General features: G+C 30.0%; 9 protein-coding genes and 4 pseudogenes across 13 annotated transcripts, besides 1 other annotated feature; 10 read left to right on the forward strand and 3 right to left on the reverse strand.

Moving 5' to 3' along the window:
- The first annotated feature begins 213 nt into the window (after window positions 1-213).
- Window positions 214-19,030: a mobile genetic element.
- TVAGG3_0280050 (uncharacterized protein) lies at window positions 246-674 on the forward strand (the record flags this gene model as incomplete). The annotated part of the gene is made up of 1 exon (XM_051228820.1): window positions 246-674. A coding segment is annotated over one exon (429 nt), but the record flags the coding sequence as incomplete, so codon positions are not given.
- Window positions 1,740-2,744, forward strand: TVAGG3_0280060 (annotated as a pseudogene). Its single transcript has one exon. A coding segment is annotated over exon 1 (1,005 nt).
- Window positions 3,187-3,937, forward strand: TVAGG3_0280070 (annotated as a pseudogene). Its single transcript has one exon. A coding segment is annotated over exon 1 (751 nt).
- Window positions 4,644-4,937, forward strand: TVAGG3_0280080 (uncharacterized protein; the record flags this gene model as incomplete). The annotated part of the gene is made up of 1 exon (XM_051228821.1): window positions 4,644-4,937. The coding sequence occupies one exon, from the start codon at window positions 4,644-4,646 to the stop codon at window positions 4,935-4,937; it is 294 nt and encodes a 97-aa protein (XP_051098551.1).
- On the forward strand, window positions 5,038-5,776 carry TVAGG3_0280090 (uncharacterized protein; the record flags this gene model as incomplete). The annotated part of the gene is made up of 1 exon (XM_051228822.1): window positions 5,038-5,776. A coding segment is annotated over one exon (739 nt), but the record flags the coding sequence as incomplete, so codon positions are not given.
- TVAGG3_0280100 (uncharacterized protein) lies at window positions 6,133-6,564 on the forward strand (the record flags this gene model as incomplete). The annotated part of the gene is made up of 1 exon (XM_051228823.1): window positions 6,133-6,564. One exon carries the CDS (start codon window positions 6,133-6,135, stop codon window positions 6,562-6,564), a length of 432 nt encoding a protein of 143 aa, XP_051098553.1.
- Window positions 6,585-6,848, forward strand: TVAGG3_0280110 (uncharacterized protein; the record flags this gene model as incomplete). Its single annotated transcript, XM_051228824.1, has 1 exon — window positions 6,585-6,848. The coding sequence occupies one exon, from the start codon at window positions 6,585-6,587 to the stop codon at window positions 6,846-6,848; it is 264 nt and encodes an 87-aa protein (XP_051098554.1).
- TVAGG3_0280120 (uncharacterized protein) lies at window positions 10,279-10,650 on the forward strand (the record flags this gene model as incomplete). Its single annotated transcript, XM_051228825.1, has 1 exon — window positions 10,279-10,650. The coding sequence occupies one exon, from the start codon at window positions 10,279-10,281 to the stop codon at window positions 10,648-10,650; it is 372 nt and encodes a 123-aa protein (XP_051098555.1).
- TVAGG3_0280130 lies at window positions 10,888-11,204 on the forward strand (annotated as a pseudogene). The gene has a single exon. A coding segment is annotated over exon 1 (317 nt).
- Window positions 12,254-13,751, reverse strand: TVAGG3_0280140 (annotated as a pseudogene). Its single transcript has one exon. A coding segment is annotated over exon 1 (1,498 nt).
- Window positions 15,369-15,683, reverse strand: TVAGG3_0280150 (uncharacterized protein; the record flags this gene model as incomplete). The annotated part of the gene is made up of 1 exon (XM_051228826.1): window positions 15,369-15,683. A coding segment is annotated over one exon (315 nt), but the record flags the coding sequence as incomplete, so codon positions are not given.
- TVAGG3_0280160 (uncharacterized protein) lies at window positions 17,546-18,298 on the reverse strand (the record flags this gene model as incomplete). The annotated part of the gene is made up of 1 exon (XM_051228827.1): window positions 17,546-18,298. The coding sequence occupies one exon, from the start codon at window positions 18,296-18,298 to the stop codon at window positions 17,546-17,548; it is 753 nt and encodes a 250-aa protein (XP_051098557.1).
- A 225-nt stretch (window positions 19,031-19,255) lies between the features above and the next one.
- TVAGG3_0280170 (uncharacterized protein) lies at window positions 19,256-19,471 on the forward strand (the record flags this gene model as incomplete). The annotated part of the gene is made up of 1 exon (XM_051228828.1): window positions 19,256-19,471. The coding sequence occupies one exon, from the start codon at window positions 19,256-19,258 to the stop codon at window positions 19,469-19,471; it is 216 nt and encodes a 71-aa protein (XP_051098558.1).
- Window positions 19,472-20,790: the final 1,319 nt, after the last annotated feature.

The following is a 20,790-nucleotide window of genomic DNA, read 5'->3' on the forward strand; positions in this document are numbered from 1 at the left end:
CACCCCCTTTATTTTTGAAATTTTGAATCCATCAACTTTAAACATTTTATTCAATTTACATGTTGTCAATTCTTCAAATAATTTTTTATTATTAGCATAATAGTCATTAAATTCTTCAACAGATGAAAAAATTTTTATTTCAGTAATTGGTTTAACAACGTTTATTTTTTGTTGAACATTTACACTTTCATTTATTTCTTCCTCCTCTGTTTCATTTATTTTTTTTATTTTTTATTTTATAATAAATGAGTATAACAACTAATTCATTGAAATCTTTAAAGTTCACTAATTCAGAATTAGAAAATATTTTAGAAAATTTTGGAGACGGTTCTTATCCAACATATATGCAGAATGTGAAAGAGTTTTCCAGATTGTTGAATGAATTTAAATATAACGGACCAATTACTAAAAAGGCTATAATGAGATATTTATATCCCAAAAAAGTTGAAAAACAGGAGAATATTCCTCTTTATGGTCCAGAGGACCTGGGCTCAGAGAGCCTTGAAACACCTCCTGAATATTTTGAAGAAAAAATTAAACAAGATGAATATTATAACGATGAGATTGAGAAATTGGAACAATTAAGAAATGAAATAGATGAAAAAATTAAGGAATTGAGAAATGCTGAAAATGAAGTAGAGGGTTTAATGAATATCCCAGCTTCAGAATCAGCAGTTCAGAAATCTCATGAAGAAAGATATAAAAATTACTTTTTGGAATCTACTAAAAATTTATTAGATGGTGATATTGACGAAACACTTTCAGAAGAAGGCACAAAATTTATTCATAAACATAAGTTACAATTTATTGACGATGGAGATTATCCATGTATATTACTTTCACCTCCTCTTGATTCTGAAAAATTCAAAAAAGCACTGAAAAATGTAACATATGCAACAAATACGATTAAGAAAGAAGACCATGATATTTACACAAATTATTATTTAAATAAATGTACAGGTGTTGATAAAGTTTTTGATTTGTTAGATAAAATATCAAAAGAAACAATTGGTACATATAAAATTTTATGTGATTGTGGTTTCATTATTGAAGATACCAATAATGTTTCATATGAAAGAACAGCACCGAAGGAAGACGAAGTGGAAAGGTCTATACCATTCGTTATTAAGAACATAAAAGATATGAAAACTTATAAACATTATATTTATTCATTTATTTCAGAAAAAATGGAAGCAACCCATAAAACATCTTCTCATCATTTTATAGCTATTCATACATTCCTTTTCAAAGTTGTGAAATTAAATAAGACAGGAATTAGATTTAATGTATCAGGGTACGCATTCTTGAGTAAATTAAAATGTATTCGTCACGTCGCAGATGATAAAAATTTATGTGTTCTTAATTCATTTTATGGACTTTAGCCCTGGACTCTCTGAGTCTCGGACTTTAAAAAAATAAACTTTATTTTTATTTATTTTTTAATTTTTATTCTTACATAAATGAACAAAAATGGAACAGCTAAAATGAATGATAATCAAATAAGAGCCGAAGGTAGAAGGTTATTTAAACGCTTCTATAACATTCCTGATGGTGTTAATCCTAAAACTCGTAGAAGTTATTTAAATGAAGCCATAGATGCATATGAAGGATTTGACATTTCATCAGAAAGTGAGAGGTTAGCAAGAATGTTAAACGTTAATATTGATTTTTATTATTGTGACCCTCAACCAGAAGACGTAGACATTAACAAGGTAGACTTTCCATTAGTGGATTCAATAATGATAGATCCAGAATTTGAAACAGTAAATATTTTATTAACACAGAGTCCATGTGGAAAACTTCACGCTGACAGAATAACAGACGTTGAAGCACTCACCGGCTATAGAGTTTGTCCATATTGTAAAGAAGAAGTTTATTCTATCCGTGATGATCCAGAAAGGAAAAACCAAAGAAGATTTTTAAAGCATTGTGAGAAATGTAAAGAAAATAATGGAAGATTAATTCAAGACGTTCAATTGCAAAACACACAACAACCATATGCACCACATATCACGAAACAGAAGATATCAATGGCTTATTAGCACATAATTTGCAGGAATATTAATAAACCAACAAGATATTATATTACTTTTGACTTCGAAACATTAGAGACTAAAGAAAGAACTTCAACTTTCTGAATGTGCAACTTTTGAACGCTTACTTAAAACCATTCATGGTATCATCAACGGTTAAATTAAACGATAAAACATATACGAGGAATTTTTTGCTTAACTTCGAGTGATTCTTTTATTCTGATTGGATTGAGTTTTTATTTTCAACCTGTTCATTAGTTGCTAATCAAATATTGAACAATATGAAGAATTAATGAAGTCGCAAACGGACCAAACGGCGGGGACTTTGTCTCATACATTAAATGAGAAAACAGAAGGAAGCATTAAAGAAGCTTTAGATGAAGAATTTAATAAAGTGAATATCATTGTTTTAATTCGGGAAAGTTTGATTTAAATTTAATTCTTCGTGATTTAAATACTGCAAAATGGAAGATAAAATCAATGCTGGGTTCTTCTTCACAATTTAAGCAAATCATTGTAAAGAAAACAAACGTCCATATGAATTGAGATTTATTGACATCAGAAATTATATAGCGGGTGGAACATTAGACCAATTCACTCAAGATTTCGAAACAATAAATCACGTGTTAAAATCCTTTTTCCCTTATCAATTCATCACATGGGAGAATTACGAAGAATGAATTATATAAAAAGGAACCATTCACTCAAGATTCATTTTATTCAGCATTAACCAAGAAACAATATCCGATTCAGATTATCAAATATATCTCAATGATGCTAAAAATTTTGAGAATAGATTAGAATATTTTATTCATTATTGCAATAAAGACGTTGAAATTATGATTGACCCAATTGATAAAATTATCGAAGAAACATTTGTTTATAAAATTGACATGCTTTCATAATCTTTCTTTATCATCGAATGCATCAATGATTCGTTACGCGTTAGCATATAAGAACTTCAATCCTAACGAAACATATCCAGAAGAAGAAAATGTGGAATCAAGTTTTGAATTAACAAAAAAGTATTGGAAATATAAAAATTGAATCATATAAGAAACAAGATGAAAAAGCAGAAAGGGATACTAAAAACAATGTTTCAATGGATGACTATCAATACTATCACGATTTAATCCTTTCATCTAAATGCAAAATGTGTGGTAAAGCGTTTACATATGCAAATAAACCAACATTGGATAGAATAGATAATGAAAAACCACATACCAAAGAAAATTGTCAGTTAATGTGTTGTTATTGCAATGTCGTAAAATCAAATAAAGATGAAGATGTTCAACGTTTAAGAATCAATTTAAGAAATTATGCATTAAAAAATAATTTACCAATGACTTTAGATTCAGTTGAAGCTTATCACATTCTCCGTAATGGAATTACTGGTGGTCTATCAAATGTTCAACATCGTGTTAATCTTAAAGGAATCACGCACATTAATAAACTTTCATATAATCCAGAAACTAAAACTGTATCAAATGAGGACACCACCAACATTATGACTCATTTCGTTGGTGTTGATTTAATTCATTATATCCTTCATCATTTTCATCTAATCCTCATGATTTCATTCAATATACTGACCATAAAATGTATATGCCGGGAAGATTGAATGGTGTTATCATTTGTGATACAGCAACAAAGAAAGCAAAAGCACTGGGAATTATTAGAAAGAAAAATACTTTATTCGTGGCTGAAGTAAAGGGTCACATTGATGAAAAATACATTAATGATTACATAAACTTTTTACCGATAATAAGAAACTTAGATATTATCACAGATGAAAAAACAATTGGCAGTTTTATGTATAATTACATGAAATCAAACAATCTACCAGTTGACCAGAAACAGAGGAAATTAACTCAGTTAGCATCAACACACAACCAATATCAACCATTTTCTTTTATTATCTTGGTTCTAATAGACAGATTTCATTTTATCATCGATGATATTCAATCAATTTTAACATTTACGAAAAACACTTGTTTTAATGAATTTGCGAACAAATTTCATGAACGAAAGACAAAAGGCTGAATTAGAAGGAAATAAAGGAAAAAGTTTATTTTGCAAGATTTCACTTAATGGATCATATGGTTACGATGCAATGAATACACAAAATTACGCAAAGACTAAAATAATGAATGCACAGAAGTCACGCGTTGCATGTATGTCAAATAAGTTTAAAAACATAAGAGAAATAGGTGAGATACATATCAACTGATGCTTAAAGATAGATTTTATAGATGTGATACATGTTTACAAGAGGCATTCTTCACTTTAGATAATGCTAAATACTGGTATTTGGTTTTCATTTATGATTTTATGTATAAATGCATGGATGTTAATCGTTTTCATTTCATTGAAGGTGATACTGATTCATCTTATTGGGCAATCGCTGGCGATCCAAGTCTTCCTAACACTCAAGCATTTCAAGCAATTGTTACTGATAAACAATTTTATGATAAAAACATTTTCAAATTCGCACCATTTGATTTCTTCTGTTTTGATGAGAAATTTAAACCTAAATTAAAGAATAAAGCTGAAGAAAAAGCACATGAGAAAAAATTATTGGGTTTAGCAATTGAGAAACAAGGTGATAACATGGTTGCTTTATGTCCTAAGTGTTATACATCATTCAATGGTTCAATTGATGGAAGTGATTTTAAAAAGATTGCACAAAAAATGAAAGGTGTTAGTTTACGACAAAATAAACAATTAACACCTAAAAATTATTTGGATATAATAAATGATAAATTGATATTTGATGGTCAGAATATTAATTTACAACTTAAAAATGGGTCAATGACTCGCTTAACAATTGGTAAGACTGCATTAACAGGAGCACACACTAAGGCTGTATGTTGTGAAAATGGATGTTGTATGCCATTTATTTAATAAAATACCACAGAAGAGACAAAAGGAACCGTTAATGATGGTTTTGATTCTTGATCAAAGAGGTGGGCACCCTTAAAACATTGATTTTATTTTTATATAAATGGATAACGTACATTTAAAAAATTTAATTGATGATTTAGTATTTAATCAAAATTTTCTTAATTATTATGATTTAAAAGCATATCTCCAAAAATATGATAACAATATAACGGGTGATGATATGGATTATTATTATCCATATTATAAAAATGAAATTTTGAAATATCATGATAAAATAATTTCTAAAATTAAAGACAAAATTAAAAATAATGAATATATAAAGGGAAAAACTAAATCACAACTTAAACAATTGAAAGATTTCAAAAATAAAGTATTAACAGAAGAAGATATTGATGAATTATATAATTTATATAATCCTGAGCCACAAAAACCAAAGCCAAAGGAACAAAAACAAAAGGAACAAAACACCCAGGTCCTTCAGACCATAAATGATGCACAAGCTTTAATTTATGATTCATTAGTTAAACCATATTCAGCCCGACTTTTAAATGAAGATCAACTTTTGGAATTCATCCTTCAACATAAACTCGAAGCGGGAAAGTATATCAAACCTTTATATACAGCATATTTAAAACAAATGAATAGAATACATCCAGAATTAATGAAGGAAGGAATGAAATCCAAAATCAAAGCAGATAAAATTAAACCACCTGCAACACCAAAACCTCCAACGACGGTACCGCCTCCTCCTTCAGTTAATCCCTCATCATTCACTTTATTATATCCATTTCAAACATTTAAGAAGCAAAAAGATTTTAAAAAGGATTTCAAGATATTAAATAAACCAATTGACCCGAAAATTCAACCATTAAAGGAAAAATTTAGTCGACCTTCATTTGCTCCATATCCATATTCATACGAAATTGATCATCTGGAATATTCAAAAGGAAACGTTACTTATTTATTTGCCATTAACATTAACACTAGATATTTATATTGCATTCCGGTGAAAGGGAAAACAGAACAGGAAACAAGAAGAGCTATTCAATACTTACTAGATCATGAAAGAGTAGATAATATAAGGGGTGATGGTGATAAAGGATTTCAGGCAGCTATGACTCATTATTTCCCACAAATTAATTTTTTCTTCTCATCCTCTCCATATACGTTTCATAATAAAATAGTTGATGCGGTAATGAGAACTCTTAGAGATGCGTTAGGGGTTAACGGTCAGATATACTGGGATGGAAATCATGACTCCATCATACAACAGTTAGTATATTATTACAATAATACATGGCATAGAACTATAAACATGAAACCAGTGGAAATGAAAAATGATATTTCAAAAGAATGGGAATATATTAGAAAGCAAATGGAAAGGTTGAATGATGTTAAACGTGAACAAATTAATTCGGGGCTCATGAATTTTAAACAAGGGGATAAAGTTTTGATTCATCTCGATTATGGAAAAACTGATAAATCAATGACAAAAAGAAGACGAAGATTTGACACAATAGCTGAATTTGTTAGATATATTAACGGTAATGTATTAGTTGAAGTTGACAATAAATTAATAGAAATTCCGATTTATTTTATTACTCCATTATATTTAAATAATATTTAATTTTTTTTATTTCGTAAGAAATGAGTGACAACGAAGCAGCCAAGAGTCCAGACGATGAATATAAAAAGAAACTAAACAGAATTAAATCAAAAATATGCTATTACAAAAAGAAGCCACAATGCGGTGGGGTTGAAAACGATAAAGAAATAATCGAAAAATTAGAAACTTACCGTTCAATCCTTAAACTGAGTGAAGCAAAAATAAAAGAATTTAATAGAATAAATAAATTGGTTGGAAGAGATGAATTTAATAAAGATGAATTTTTAAACTCTATCCAAATTTAATTTTTATTCCTCTTCGACAACATCTCTCTTTCCATCATTACTGCATAACCACATTTTCTCAATTTTAGTGGTTTGTTATTTTTAACATGTTCTTGCATCATTTTTATCATTTCCTCCCTTGTTATGATTCGTGGTAAATTTTGAGCTTGTGGGGTATCCATTTATGATAAAAATAAAAATTTGTTATCAGTTATTTTATCGTTAATGTTTACAGGTTATTCAATAATGAATTATTTTTGAAGAACTGAAGGTGCTACCATGTTACCATGTGCTACCAGGTTAATTAACTTCTTTTAAAAAATGAGACAACATGACATTTAGACAACACAGCAGGGGAAGGCAGTTATGAATTATTTTTGAAGAACTGAAGGTGCTACCATGTTACCATGTGCTACCAGGTTAATTAACTTCTTTTAAAAAATGAGACAACATGACATTTAGACAACACAGCAGGGGAAGGCAGTTATGAATTATTTTTGAAGAACTGAAGGTGCTACCATGTTACCATGTGCTACCAGGTCATTTAACTTCTTTTAAAAAATGAGACAACATGACATTTAGACAACACAGCAGGGGAAGGCAGTTATGAATTATTTTTGAAGAACTGAAGGTGCTACCATGTTACCATGTGCTACCAGGTCATTTAACTTCTTTTAAAAAATGAGACAACATGACATTTAGACAACAACATAGGAAATGTTTTGTCATGACTTCATCGTAATGAGTGTAAATGACCCAAAAATAATGTTTCACCTCATTTCTACCCTCTTGCGATTTTCGAATGGAATCTCTTCTCTCGGTTTTCCGAGGGAAGCAATCATATGAGGAAATTCTTGTCTTTCATGTCTGATGGTTTGCAGAATAGAGCATTTGGTACATATCATCTTTGACCGAACGAATGAGGTGAAGTTGTTTGTTATATTGTATGTACTCGTATTCTTCATTAATGGCTTCATGAACGATAGCAGTTGTTGTGTTCTCTGTTGTTGACATATCTGTTATTTCATACAAAATAAAAATAATTTTAAAACTAACTTTATTTTTTCTGACTTTCACAAAAGACCAAAAATAAACGCTTTACATGTATTTTTCAGCAACTTCGTCAAATAATTTTATAGCTTTATCTATCTCATCTACTTCAAACGTTTCTTTACCTTTCATGGGAGCACCATACCTTTTCTCAAACTTTTCAAGTAGTTCTGTTTCTGCAGCTCTCATATCATTAACGAACACAACCTTGACTCTATTGACTGTACTGTCATATCTTTGAGTTATATTATATGTTCTTCCTATCTTATATCTCTTTGTATTGAAGTCCTTCGGTTTCTGAACGATATAAAGTAAGCCTTCACTGCAACGTTCTGAGTCGAATGAACCATAAGTTATGAAGTTATATCCAACAACTGGGTCTAACCACAACAAAACTATTGGTATAAGACTTTTGTCTATAAGATATGCTCTTGTTCCATGAAATGTTACTGATATCATGAGCTCAGGATTTCTTGTCAAAATTTTCTGAGTAGAAGCATTTCTAACCCAGTCGTTTGTTTTCTTTTCAGATGGAGATATAATGTCTGACAAAGAATATTTGTTGTATTTCTTTGAGTATCTTACGTTTAAATCACCTATTCTAACCACTTTGGTGTCATTGTCTATCTTTCTAACTGTTTCAAACTCAATGTTTGACATTACTGTCTTTACATACAAAATAAAAAAAGATATAAAAATAAAATTAGCGTTATTTTTCTAACTAATGAATTATTTTTGAAGAACTGAAGGTGCTACCATGTTACCATGTGCTACCAGGTTAATTAACTTCTTTTAAAAAATGAGACAACATGACATTTAGACAACACAGCAGGGGAAGGCAGTTATGAATTATTTTTGAAGAACTGAAGGTGCTACCATGTTACCATGTGCTACCAGGTCATTTAACTTCTTTTAAAAAATGAGACAACATGACATTTAGACAACATTTACGAAAATTTGATGTAGCCCAAAAATAAAGTTAGTTTTAAAATTATTTTTATTTTTTTATTCCTATATAAATGACGGCAACAAACAACAACAGCAACTATATCATTTCTGATGAAAAAGTTATTGATTCATTAGTTGATTCATTAGTTGTGGCAGAAACTAAAAACCCCCAACGAAAGAATTGGTGAAAACAAGATTGATTTACATAAACTCTCAAACATGATGGAGGAAGAGGAAGGAAAACTGGTACAGCTTTATTAGTAAATAAAATTTCAAATTTAACGATTATAGATGTTGATATCAATAAATCGTACAATGATGAACTTAAAGAAACAGTTAGAAAAGACATTTTATCAAAACTTTCGGATAAAGATGTTATCGTTAAAACCGCATCAGGAGGTCTTCACATTTATTGCAACACTAATTTCTTCTATTCAACCTCGAACAGAATGATAAATGTTATTCCTGCAATGATTATGATATTGACATAATGACTTCTATGGCTGATTCAAAGCGTTCATTAGTGGTTATGGCTGATTCAAGAGTTCGCAAGAATGCAACAGAACCAATCAAAACATACTCATTCATTCGTGGAAGTTATGATTCAACATTAACTAGAACAGTAAACGATATATTAAATGATTTGAATATTAAGGTAAGAGTTGAACAGAAGAATGAAGAAATAAAGACTATCATGAATGAAAACAAAGATGTAAACATTGACGATAAACTTGCCCAGAGCATAGTTGATGGCATCTGTGATTTTGAAGTACATAATGACGGTGGAAACATGAATTTAGAAAAAGAAATAACATTATTCACACTGTTTCAAGCAATTAATTCGTTACCTAATCATTTAATTAATGAAGCATACGATAACGTTTATAATTTCTGCAGTTTAACAGAAAATGCAAAAAGTAATTTTGAAAAACGTGGTAGATATGCACATTTAATGACTTCTCCATTTGTTTTGGTGAAGATTCTAAAACTTTATCAAAAGGAATATTATGATGAATATGTTTTACCTTTATTACGTAAGCCAAAAATAACATTTGATATAAAACTTGATGACTCGTTTTTGATAACAGATATTAGACGCAAGGCTGAAAATCATCAGTATAAAAACAGTTCTGAAGTAATTGAGGATTTATCACGTGTAATCCGTTTTGTAGATTGCGGAAATAAATATTTCATTCAAAAGGACTATAATATCCACGACAAAATGAATCAAATATCATTCATTCTTCAATCAAACATGAAAGAGTCACTTAAAATGATTAAATTATTTAAAGAAGAAGGTAAAACAATAACAGCATGGGACGTACTATTAAATCAATTATCCTCATTAACCGTTAAGGGTGTTTGCTTTAAATCTGATTCTCCAGATGTTTTCTCAACGTTTCAAGGTTATAAATACAACATTCTTGAAAAGCCTGATTACTCAAAAATTGAGATGTTTATGAATTTCATTAAAGAAGCCATTTGTGATAATAACGATGAAGTGTATAAATACCTTCTCGGCTGGATTGCATCAATGATTCAACATCCTGGAATCAAGAATGAAACAGCAATTATTTTGAAAGGACTTCAGGGAACAGGTAAAAACAGATTTACAGACATTATTTCTGAACTTCTCGCTGGTTATTCATGTAAAAACATTACTGAAATAAGTGAGCTAACGGGTAATTTCAATTCGGTTGTTGAAAATAAAATGTTTCTTGTACTTAATGAACTCAAGAATGTAGGTGAAGACAGACTCGCAAACTTCAACGCTTTGAAATCAATTATTACGGATAATGAGATTAGAATTAATGAAAAGAATTAACCCAGAAGAACAGCTCAGAACGTTGCAAACTTCATTTTCGTAACTAACAACGTCTACCCTGTCAAAATTGAAGTTGGAGACAGAAGATACGTAGTTTTAAGAGTTAATGGTAAATTCAAGGGTCAATTTGATTACTTCAAGAATTTAATGGATTCATGCACTAAGGAATTTTATGATAATTTACTGACGTATTTTATGCAATATGACCTTTCATCATTTAATGTACGAATCATACCGATGACTGAAGCCAAACAAGATTTAATAGAATTATCATCAAATCCTTTAGATGTATGGATAAATACACATTATGATGAATTGTGTGCAGGTATGACGTGTGAAATGCTCTATTCTGCAAACCATCAGACATGAAAGACAAGAATTTCCAAATGAGTATTAAGGATAAATGTGATAGGAAACATAGAAGAATAGACGGTAAACAAACATGGTGTTATGTTTTGAAAGAAGAAATGAAAGGATTATATAAACAGGTTGAACCAAACGATAATGATGATTCATTTACTGACGATGAAATACCTGTAAATGATGCTTTATAAAGTATGATTGGAATTTATTTTTGCCTTCCCCTGCTGTGTTGTCTAAATGTCATGTTGTCTCATTTTTTAAAAGAAGTTAATTAACCTGGTAGCACATGGTAACATGGTAGCACCTTCAGTTCTTCAAAAATAATTCATAACTGCCTTCCCCTGCTGTGTTGTCTAAATGTCATGTTGTCTCATTTTTTAAAAGAAGTTAATTAACCTGGTAGCACATGGTAACATGGTAGCACCTTCAGTTCTTCAAAAATAATTCATAACTGCCTTCCCCTGCTGTGTTGTCTAAATGTCATGTTGTCTCATTTTTAAAAAGAAGTTAATTAACCTGGTAGCACATGGTAACATGGTAGCACCTTCAGTTCTTCAAAAATAATTCATAACTGCCTTCCCCTGCTGTGTTGTCTAAATGTCATGTTGTCTCATTTTTTAAAAGAAGTTAAATGACCTGGTAGCACATGGTAACATGGTAGCACCTTCAGTTCTTCAAAAATAATTCATAACTGCCTTCCCCTGCTGTGTTGTCTAAATGTCATGTTGTCTCATTTTTTAAAAGAAGTTAATTAACCTGGTAGCACATGGTAACATGGTAGCACCTTCAGTTCTTCAAAAATAATTCATTATTGAATAACCTGTAAACATTAACGTAAACATTTATTTCTGCAGTTCATTCATTACTTCATTACCTAATTAATTACAAACATAAAATATATTTAGTTCATTCAATGAACGCGGTAAGCCTGCAAAGTAGGCTCAAGCACATTCAATAAATGCGGTACCATGCGAATACAGTCATAAATGGTGGCATATAATCTTTACCCAAGCCTGTTGGATTTGTTGTGAAAGTATGTGAATGATTTCCTCCTGGTTCAGTTGGTCGAAAAGTCTTTTTTGCTGAATGGTTATAATCTGGAGATAAAACGTCATTGCCAGCATAATATTCTGAGTTGTATAATGGATGGTCTCTTAATGAATGTGTATGATTACCTGATGTGTTTGTAGTTCCTGTATGAGTGTGCGGTGGAAGGTTTGCTTCAGTAATTTTCTTTGAACCACCGGTTTCCTTTGAAGAGTTTGCACAATACAAAAACCTGTCAACTATTTGTTCCCATGCACCAACACCAAACATTACTTGAGGACCTCTTGCATCCATAGATGTATAAATAGAACCCACTGGGTTCATTAAATCAAACATATGAGATATTATAGGATTGTCTCTTTTGAACTTAAGATATAGTGTAACTATTTCAGGTTTCTTCTGGTTTGTGTCAGAATATTTTTTATAATATAATCTTATGTTTTCAGGAGTAGGTAAATCTTGACTATAATATTTATTTCTGTCATCTGTATAATAATATACTATTCTCGTTTTTTCTATTGCATTATATCTTTTATATCTATAATAATCTAAATATAATGTTAACTTTTGTTCATCTATATGTGGTGTTCTGACATCATCTCCATAGTCATAATAATATGGTGCTGGAGCTGGGTCAGGCAATGTCATATCTGCCATTTCATAAACTCTTAAATATTTCTTTTGTTCGTCTCCATATAAGTTTAAGTAACAGTTGTTGTCTAATGGAACTTTAACTTGTGTGTCATCATTCTTTTTATAACTTACATACATTTCATTGTTATTTTTCGGAATGAGTTTCCACCGTATACCATTTTTTAAGGAGTGTACAAACTGCCATCTAAAATATTTATTTTCTTCATTGACAGAAAAGTCACCAACAATAGTTTCAATATTTTTTGTTCCTATCAAACTTTGGTATATTTCGTTAACACATGTTTTATCTGCCTTCTTCATTAACTCATCGTTAACATATTCCTTATCTACCTTCTTCTCTAACTCATCGTTAACATATGTTTTATCCGCTTTAAGGTCTAAACATCCTGAAACCCATCCTGTATCAGCTTTAGTTTTTAAAATCTTTGATGTCCATTCATGATACCATTCAACCATTTCTTTAATTTCATTATCTTTTTCATCCACATATTCCTTATCCGCTTTCTTCTCTAACGCAGCAGCAACACATCCCTTATCTGCCTTCTTATTTAACTCACTATCCACATATTCCTTATCTGTCTTCTTCTCTAACTCACTATCCACATATTCCTTATCTGTCTTCTTATTTAACTCACTATCCACATATTCCTTATCTGCTTTCTCTTCATTATGTCATTTAGGAAACCTTTTTGAATTCCTCATTTAAATTAAATTCTTCCAATCTTCAAAACTTTAGGAAATGCATTTAATGCGTAATATCTTTGTTCTTCTGGTGGAATTGATGTTATATCATCCGTTATACCTTTAATTTTTGAATTCATAAATAAAATTTCTTTTATATTTGATAATTCACTGCACCACCCTTGCAAACGAATTCGAAATGGTCATTTTTCAATACTATCTCCAAATCTCCATATTTCAACCTTTGCGTTTGTTCTGCGCGTCTTTGAATTATATGCATATATGGCGTATGTAATGGTCTGAGGGACCTGGGTGCTTTGTGCCTTAAGTTGCTGTGGTTGCTGTTGTTTAATCATTTATTATGATTAAAAAATAAATATTTAATCTGTTATCTCATCACCTATTTTTCTATTTGAAATTGCCATAATATTTCATTCATGAATTCTAAATCACAATCAAATAGGTCGTTTATTCTAAATTTAATATTTGATAAATCTTTTGAATGAAGAATAAATGATTCCCGGATAATTGAACGACGGATATGATAAAGAAAATATGTTTAAGTTGATGGATAAAATGTTTTGTATTGATGGGTAAGAGTTAGGGTCTAATGTTTGATGTGAAAATCTCATTGGGGTATTAACTTTATCACATTTGATTAAAATGAAATTGGAACCAGTGTCAGAATACAAAACATCCCCACATCTTTTTCAAAATTTAATATTCCCCAACAATGAACGAAATGAGGGAGTACAAAAATTTAATTTTCAGCGGGAAATTTAATAAGGTTATTTATTTCATCAAGTTCAAAAAGTTTATGGGTTTGATTTAAAATTTTCTTCATACCATACGATAATGATTCATTTAAATAACTTAAAATCGTGTTAAATATCCCATTTCGTTATCACATTATTTTATACATATCATACTTTTTTTCATGGTCATCTTTAATAAATGATATATAATCTGAAGGGTCTAAAAAGAATGGGATTAAATTTACCACTCACAGAAACGAGAGTAACATTATAAATTCCGCTAACTGTTAAATTTAATTCACAGCTATTATTCGAAATAATATTGATAATTGACATTTTTATTACGATTAAAAATATGGTAAAGCGTTATTTTCCAGTGATAAATAAAACTAGAATAAGATTACCTCAAGAATTCATAAATTCAACGAATAAGAAATTCATTCATGTTATAAATTTTAGTGTTTTCAGAAAATATGAGTCAATGTCATATTCATCATCGGGTTATATTTCACTTCATTCAAATTTAGTTCAATCAAACCCATATAATGACCATTTCATAAGATTTTCAGATGGTATTAAAAATGTAATTGATAGATTAAAATATGAACAGATTGACAATATCGAATTTTTGGAATTTTGGTTTAAATATCCCGATGGAAAAAAGATTGAAGTTAAAGATAAAGCTGATACTATAACAAAAACAATTACAATGACCGATCCGGATAGTGGGGAACAAAAAGAAATAAAACAAACGATAGAAACTGGTGAAAGGTCAATTATTATTGATTATGATTCAAAGGATTATTATTCGATAATGTTAATGCTTGAATATTAAATAGCCTTAACAAAGAATTTTTCAAGTGATATTTTATATTCATCAACTATTTTATTATAAATATCATTATATGTTAAATGAAGTTCAGTTGTTGTTCCGTTCTTTGATATCTTAATTGTGCTAATATCCTTTATAGGATTTATTTTTGCAACTGTTCCGCAGCATGAAACCTCATCATCTATGAAAAATTGAATCTTAACGTCTGAATCTTGAACATCACAAAGAATGGCGATAATGTGAATTAATGATTCATAAGGTAAAATAATTAAACCAGATTGGTCAATTAAATTTATTATTGAATCATAATTATTAATTATTATATCACGGTAAATTTTCATTAATTCAGAATTAATGTCTATTTTATATGGCGCATTGCGACTGGAATCGTAGATTCCTGGGTTCTCGATGTTTGATGAAAGAGGTGGGGGGTATGTTGGATAAGTGGGAATTTCAACAGGTTCTTTACCGGGTTCAGATAAAATGATTGGGTCTCCATTCTCATGGTTTTCTTCATTCTCTTCATTCTTCGGTAAGTCACGAGTTAATAAATTTGGTTGAGTTGCTGACCTTGTTAATTCAGGGCTAACATTAACTTTAACATTTTGAATAATTCGTGATTTATCATCATTTACGTTATAACCAACCGTAATCTCTGCTTTTGCGTTTGTGTTCTTTTGACTTGTGAAACGTCTTCTCATTTATAATTGAATAAAAAAAAGAAAAATATATTTAAAGTTTTATTTAGTTGTTACGGTAATATCCCAAGGTTCATCATTGTTTGCTTATACTTTCTTTGTAACTGCACCAATTATGTTATTGATATTGCTTTGAGTTTCTTCCAGTCTTATTTTATCATTTACAATATCTTTAATCATTTCATTACATGCATTCTTAAAACCATCTGATTTTTCTAATTTACGTCTATCACTTTCTTTAATTAAATCAAAGTTATAACCTTGTTGAGAATAAAGTGGTTTCTTTATCAATTCCTTGAACGCTTCTGAAAGTGAAGATGAAGAAATTCTTGCCACTTGAATTGGTTTAAATTCTGCTTTCATTGCTTCTTTCTGTTCATTGAACACTGGATCGAATAAAGCAACTTTAAAGAATTTCTTAGCTGGAATTTCAGGTCTAATATTTGCATATTGACCATCAAACTGATTAACATATCGTGGTAATCCATCCGGTCCCTCTTCAACAGCATTTAATTCTTCATTGAAATAAGAATATGGAATAAGATGGTATGAATACATTGGACATTTTCACCTTCTCAATGTATTGTTTAACAGCTTTTCCATTTTCATCAAATTGCATAGGATAACGTTCATTATATGCTTTACGTTTAGGATAATCAGATACAGTTAATTTATAACCATTTATGACTTTAATATTACCTTGACCATCAGTAACGAAAACTTCATTTATACCATCAGGTTTTCCATTTGGTCCTGTAATGTCTGCTTCATGTGCTTCCCAATTTGGACCATGACGTTTTGCATATGCTTGAGCTTCTGGTAATGTTAAAACGTTTCTCATTTGTTTAACATCTTTTTGAAGACCAGCAACAATATGAACTAATTCTTTCATTCCATCTGGAACTTTCATAGTTCTATTATAATATGCACCCTTTTTGTTTGTCCCTTGTTTTAATGGAACCTGTAGAAGATTTGCTATTTCTGTCATGTTTAATTATAAATAAAAAATAAAAATTAATTATAAAAAGTTAATCAAATTTAACACCTCCTTTATTTAAATCAACTATTATTTTTCCATGTTCACCTAATTGCTGATATTGTGTGTAAAGTTCATTAATGCTCATTGGTAAATTCACTTGATAAAGCATAACGTTCAACTGTTGACGACTAAAACCACTGAAAATGAAAAGGGTGGACAGGTTTGATTTAATGTTTGTGCTTAATGCTTTGAAATATTGAACAGCCATAAAGATGACACTGAATGTGTCGACATTGAGTTAATAACTGATTAAAATATGATTTCTCATTAGTTATTAGTTTTGATTTCACGGCATCATCTAGAAAATTAGTGAATGCAAAAATTCTCTATCAAAATTTGAAATAGAAAGTGTTTCAAATAATTCATCCCGTTGTTTATCAATAATTTTATCCTCTAATCCTTGCTTCTTGATTGTATTATATAATTCTTTATACATTAAAAAGTTTTTTAAATAATCTTCTGCTTCTTCTTGTGATAAATAAATAATTGGAATTTTGATTAAATGCTTTAAAGATTCAAATGTATCATCTGAAGGTGAACCTGAACGGTTGATATAAATTAACACATGTGAATGGGGGGAAGTGTTAGCAATAATGATAATTTGTTTTAATATCGTTAATGTTTTACCTTTATTTTGTTTACCAATTGCTGCAGTGATTGAATTTAAGTAACATTCAGAATATGGAATTTTCATTAATTTTTCCTTAGATAGAGCATTTCTATTATCACTCAATGCTTCATTAATCATATCATCTACGTATGTATTATATACATCTGTTAATTCTTCAGAATTTAAATTCATTTAATCAAAAATAAATTTATAATTTTAAACATTTCTATTCATCAATATTTCATCATATGAACTTCTATACTGTGGTGGTGTACCTGTTGGATGATATTTCAAACCTTCTTCCGGTGTCCATGTCCAATATGTAGTCCTAGTAAACCAAACCTGAGGAGGATTTGTCACCTTTGAACAGTAAGTGTCATTTTCACCCTGAATGATTGGATAAGCTTTCACTTGTACTGTAACTTGTGAGTTGAAAGTTTCTAATCCATCAAAGAATATACCCGCTCCATCACGTTGAACTGGAATAGTGCATAAGAATGAAGTTTGGTCTTTCCATGTTCTAGCTAATGGTGTGCCATTATCATCATTCAGTGGTCTAGTTAATGAGTCCTCGTATTCTTCTGTGCATTCATTCACTCCATCTAAATCAGAAGCTTGAAGCATACGTGTAAAGAATATGTCGCCCACTGTGGTCATCGCTTGATCGGGGAAGTTTCTGGAATCTATAGTGACCTGAAGACCTCGAAGCATTGGATTTTCTAAAACTGTTCTTTGCATTGCATTCTTCGGAAATGTTAACACAACATCTGTAACATTATGAAGAGCGTATGAGAAATCTGAGCTAATACCTTCAGGAGTGATGCAACCTCCATTTAGTGAACGAACGTCAATATGTTGAGCTGGAATCATGAATGGATCTTCCTTACTGAATAAACGTGGTATTGCTTTAACTGATTCTTCAATTAAACCGTATCCTGGTGTAATGCATTTATCCTCTAAAACTTCCATCTTTGTGCATGAAATAATAACGTCATCAACTGTTGCGTCAGCAGATGTAGCGGCTAAGCTTGTAATTAATTTGGCAGGAAGTCCGATTTGTTGGAATTTGCGATCATATTTATAAACATGATTCATAATCTTTTCATAATTTTCATCAGTTATCTTTTCATAAACGTAATTTTGTAAATCAGCAACTCTTAACGGGTCAACCTGACAAAATACTAAAGTATCCCTGAAAACATAATATTTAAGAATGATATCACCAAATGATTTAGGATAATCATCGAACGCCTGAAATGCTAACAAATCATTTACCGGAATAATCATATCAAAAGTGACATCAACTTCTTCATTTGCTTTCTTGAAAACTTCTGAAGGGTCAATATATTTACCACATACTGAGTTATCATATTTTTGAACATTATTATATAACGAATGAACAAACTTTTTAACTTTCCTTTCTGATTTTGGTTTATATGTTGCAAATGCGAAAGATTCACGGGCGCAATCCATCTGAAGATAACCGGCATCACCTCTTTCGGTTTCTACTTCTAATTGTTTAAAGCTTTGATTTGATGATTTGTAACCAACGAATAAACGCATGCATTTAAAAGCGGTATCACATGTGAAAGCTTTATTTGAAACTAGAGTTGCTTTAACTTTGCGTTTAATATATGTGTCACCTAATTGGTTCACATCATGAGCCGGATTTGTAATTCTTAAATGAGTTTGTTTATCATCAAAATATGGAGTATCAGAGTCATAGCATGAACTTTCAAGTTCTCTATAATATCTTCTACCGTCATTCTTTGCGAATATTTCATTTATCTTTTCGAATGAATGAAACACATTTCCATTAATCGGTTTAGTGTTTGGCACCAAATAGTTAGTCGTCATTTATTATTAAATAAAAAATCAAAATTAAAAGATGAAAATGAATTTTTAATTTTAATGAAATAATCAACTATGGCTGCAGGTATATTTAAGAAACTGTGGGATAAAGTAAAAAGAGGAGCGCATAAAGTTTGGGAAACAATGAAGAAAGGAGCAAATTGGATATTTAAGAATAAAGAAGCAATTAGTGACATTGCTGAATCAATAACGCCAAAAGCTGCCCCAATAAGAGAAATTTTAAATAAAGGAGAAAAAGTTTATCAAAGACTACAACCGATACTAAGATAAAAATAATATTTATTTATTTTTCCACTATCTACCTCCTATTTTATTAAGTATTCCTTCAGCAATTCCACCAACTGCGTTACCTGCTTGTGCTCCCATCACCGGATTACCTGCTTTAGTACCTAATACTCCACCTATGATAGTTCCTGCCGTTTCGCTACTGGTGCCAAAAAGTTTGCAACGGGTTTAATAATCTTTTATAAACCCAACCCGCAGCTTTCTTAATTCCATCCCATAATTTTTTAAAGAATCCTGCCGCCATTTCTGATTTAATATTAATTAAAAAATATATTTCATCACTTATATTCTAATTTTTATTTAATGATAAATGAAACCGATTTTAAAAATAAATGAAACAGAGGAGGAAGAAATAAATGAAAGTGTAAATGTTCAACAAAAAATAAACGTTGTTAAACCAATTACTGAAATAAAAATTTTTTCATCTGTTGAAGAATTTAATGACTATTATGCTAATAATAAAAAATTATTTGAAGAATTGACAACATGTAAATTGAATAAAATGTTTAAAGTTGATGGATTCAAAATTTCAAAAATAAAGGGGGTGGTTAGTTTGAAATCTATTCCTCAATCAAGAATCACCTCATTAATGAAAATAGATGATTTAACAAAAAGAATAGAAGAGATTGAAGAAAGAATGAATCAAATAATTGATTTCATAAATTCAAATAATCATTAGTTTCAATTTCTTTTTACTCGTTTATGAGGTCTTTGATTATGACTCCGTTGATTCCATTCAGGATTTAAACAATGTTAATTTTTTTTATTTCATCATGTTTGGGCTGAGTGTAAATGTCTTACGTTTACAAAATTTTTTAAATCTTGATTTATTCAAAAACGTAAGAATAAAAACCGTAAGAATCATACATTTTTTACTTCATATGTTAAAAAAAATGATACAAAATCATTCAATATTGTATGAATTCTTACGTTTACAAAAAAAGTCACACAACCCGTCATATACTACTACTATTATATCCCATGATATTTCCTCCTGCATCTTTGAGATTTTGCGACAGAATTTACTTGTTTACTTTATGGTATGAATATTTCCATCTTCTTATATTATTATCATCATTTTTTTTTCGTTGATGGGCGGAGAACTTGTTCTGAATTACGAATACATTGCTGCTCATATCAAAGATTATATACAAGAGAGCGATTTTTTTGACATCTTTGCAATTGAGGACATCAAAACAATTTTGAAATACGTAAATTTTTCATCTGAAGACTTTATTTCGTTCCTTAAGTAATCAGATTCTAGTATTACAAAACTAAATTTATATAGATGCACTAGAAAAACA

This window comes from Trichomonas vaginalis, chromosome V (genome assembly GCF_026262505.1).
Source record: "Trichomonas vaginalis G3 chromosome V, whole genome shotgun sequence".
In the NCBI taxonomy this organism is placed as follows: domain Eukaryota; phylum Parabasalia; order Trichomonadida; family Trichomonadidae; genus Trichomonas; species Trichomonas vaginalis.